General features: G+C 51.0%; 1 protein-coding gene across 1 annotated transcript in view; it reads right to left on the bottom strand.

Annotated features, from left to right (window-relative positions):
• LTF (lactotransferrin) overlaps positions 1-1,803 on the bottom strand; it is a gene marked incomplete at its 5' end in the record, with an annotated part of 20,141 nt that overhangs the window by 376 nt on the left and 17,962 nt on the right. Inside the window, one exon of the mRNA XM_006759657.1 lies at positions 1,024-1,213. Within this exon, the coding sequence (XP_006759720.1) occupies positions 1,024-1,213 (190 nt within the window). The remainder of the gene's footprint in view (positions 1-1,023; positions 1,214-1,803) is intronic.

Below are 1,803 nucleotides of genomic sequence, written 5' to 3'. Positions count from 1 at the left end.
GAATGCGCATCCTCTGTGTGCAGATGTGTGCAATAGAGTGCACGGCTCATTCACTCATTCACTCACACATGAGCCACCGTGCTAAGTGCCGAGGGTTCAGCCTCGACAGGCCGGCCCTGCCCTCAGGGGGTGCAGTCTATGCCACCGTGAGCTGGCTGCTCACATGAACGGCCCTCCCTCTGGGTTTCTCCGAATGTTGCCTAGAAACACAGGCAGCACAGTTCAGTTCCCCGAGACCTCGGCTGAGCGAGAGCAGGGCTCTCTCCTTGGCACCCGATATGCAGCCGGGACTTCTATTGTGAGGGTTGTTCTATGCTCTTCAGTAGCATCCCTGGCTTCTACCCACAGGTACCAGCAGCGCCCCCTAAGTTATGAGAATCAAAAATATCTCCAGGCATTGCCAAGTGTCCCCTCAAGGGCAAAATCTCTCAAGTTGAGAGCCACTGATAGAGATTCTTGGTCCTACCCCGACCCGTGGACCACCACCCCTCCCCCATCGGATGCCTCTGACTCTGGATGACCTGGGGCCACAGAATCTCAGCATCATCGCCTGGAGACTCACAGTGCTCTGTGGTGTCTTCTTGATGTTTTTAAAGGATTGAATTGTTGTCAGTACATATTTCTGGCTAAAATGCTATTTTGAGCATTTGTATTCTCTACAGTTGGTATTTGGGGTAACTGTCTAGACACCGGAATTTGCCCTTTCTCAATACATATGTGTCTATATACATACACATATACATACATACACACACATTTCATTTTACTGGATAAACGGTCAGTTTCTAAAAGCTGCATGGCCGTCACTATCAGAATGATAAAATTTAGCGTATTATCTCCTGCTTTATTTTAGTCTCCATTTCTTTCGTCTCGTCAATGAGATTGTAACTTGCTGAGGCATAGAGGCATTCCGTTGCCTTAACATTTTTATGCCCATCTTCCCTCCGAGGGTCCTACTTGGCCCGCCAACCTTGACCTTCCCCCATGGTGGTTTCTGGGAGATGTTACCGACAGTCCACTTACGGGAGGTGGAGCACTGTCTCAGATTCCCAACAGCCGTGACGTACTCCGCTCCCAAATATTTCTCATACGTCGTTTTGCCTTGGAGGTTGGCCAGACACTCGGTGTTGTCATTGAAAAGAAGGTTTTTGGTTTCCGACTGGAACAAGCAAAACGTGCCTGGGCAGTCACGTCCATTTCTTCCAAACTTAGCCTGTGTCAAAGGGCAGACAGCACGTGAGGAGCCGAAGACAGCAGGTGAGTATCTGCATTAGGGAGACCAAGGACACCCTTCCCACCAGGATCAGCCCTGGGACCAACATGGCCACAAGGAGCTCAGTTCTGGACTGGTTCCCTGCCCCACGTCCTCCTGCTGCCCAGGCCCCAGGGGACAGACCCACCCAGGGCAGCTCCCAGGCCTTCGACCTCTCTGATCTCGGGGGGGGGGGACACTGAGCACCTCATCGACAGCAGACCTCTTACCAGCACCCGTGTGGGTGCCACCATGAGGGCTCCATAATGCCTCTTATTGTGCCTATGGGTACCATTTCAGGGCCCCTATCCTTAAAGTGCACCTGGAGATGTGATGGGTTTTTTGTTTGTTTGTTTTTGTTGTTTTTTTATTGATTTTAGAGAGAAAGGGAGCAGGAGAGGGAGATAGAAACATCAACAATGAGAGAGAATCATTGATTGGCTGCCTCCTGCACACCTCCCACTGGGGATTGAGCCTGCAACCTGGCCATAGGCCCTGACCTAAAATCAAACCATGACCTCCTGGTTCATGGGTCAACACTCAACCACTGA

The sequence above is a fragment of the Myotis davidii genome, unplaced genomic scaffold (genome assembly GCF_000327345.1).
Source record: "Myotis davidii unplaced genomic scaffold, ASM32734v1 scaffold395, whole genome shotgun sequence".
In the NCBI taxonomy this organism is placed as follows: domain Eukaryota; kingdom Metazoa; phylum Chordata; class Mammalia; order Chiroptera; family Vespertilionidae; genus Myotis; species Myotis davidii.
This window is presented reverse-complemented; position numbering and strand designations above follow the sequence as displayed.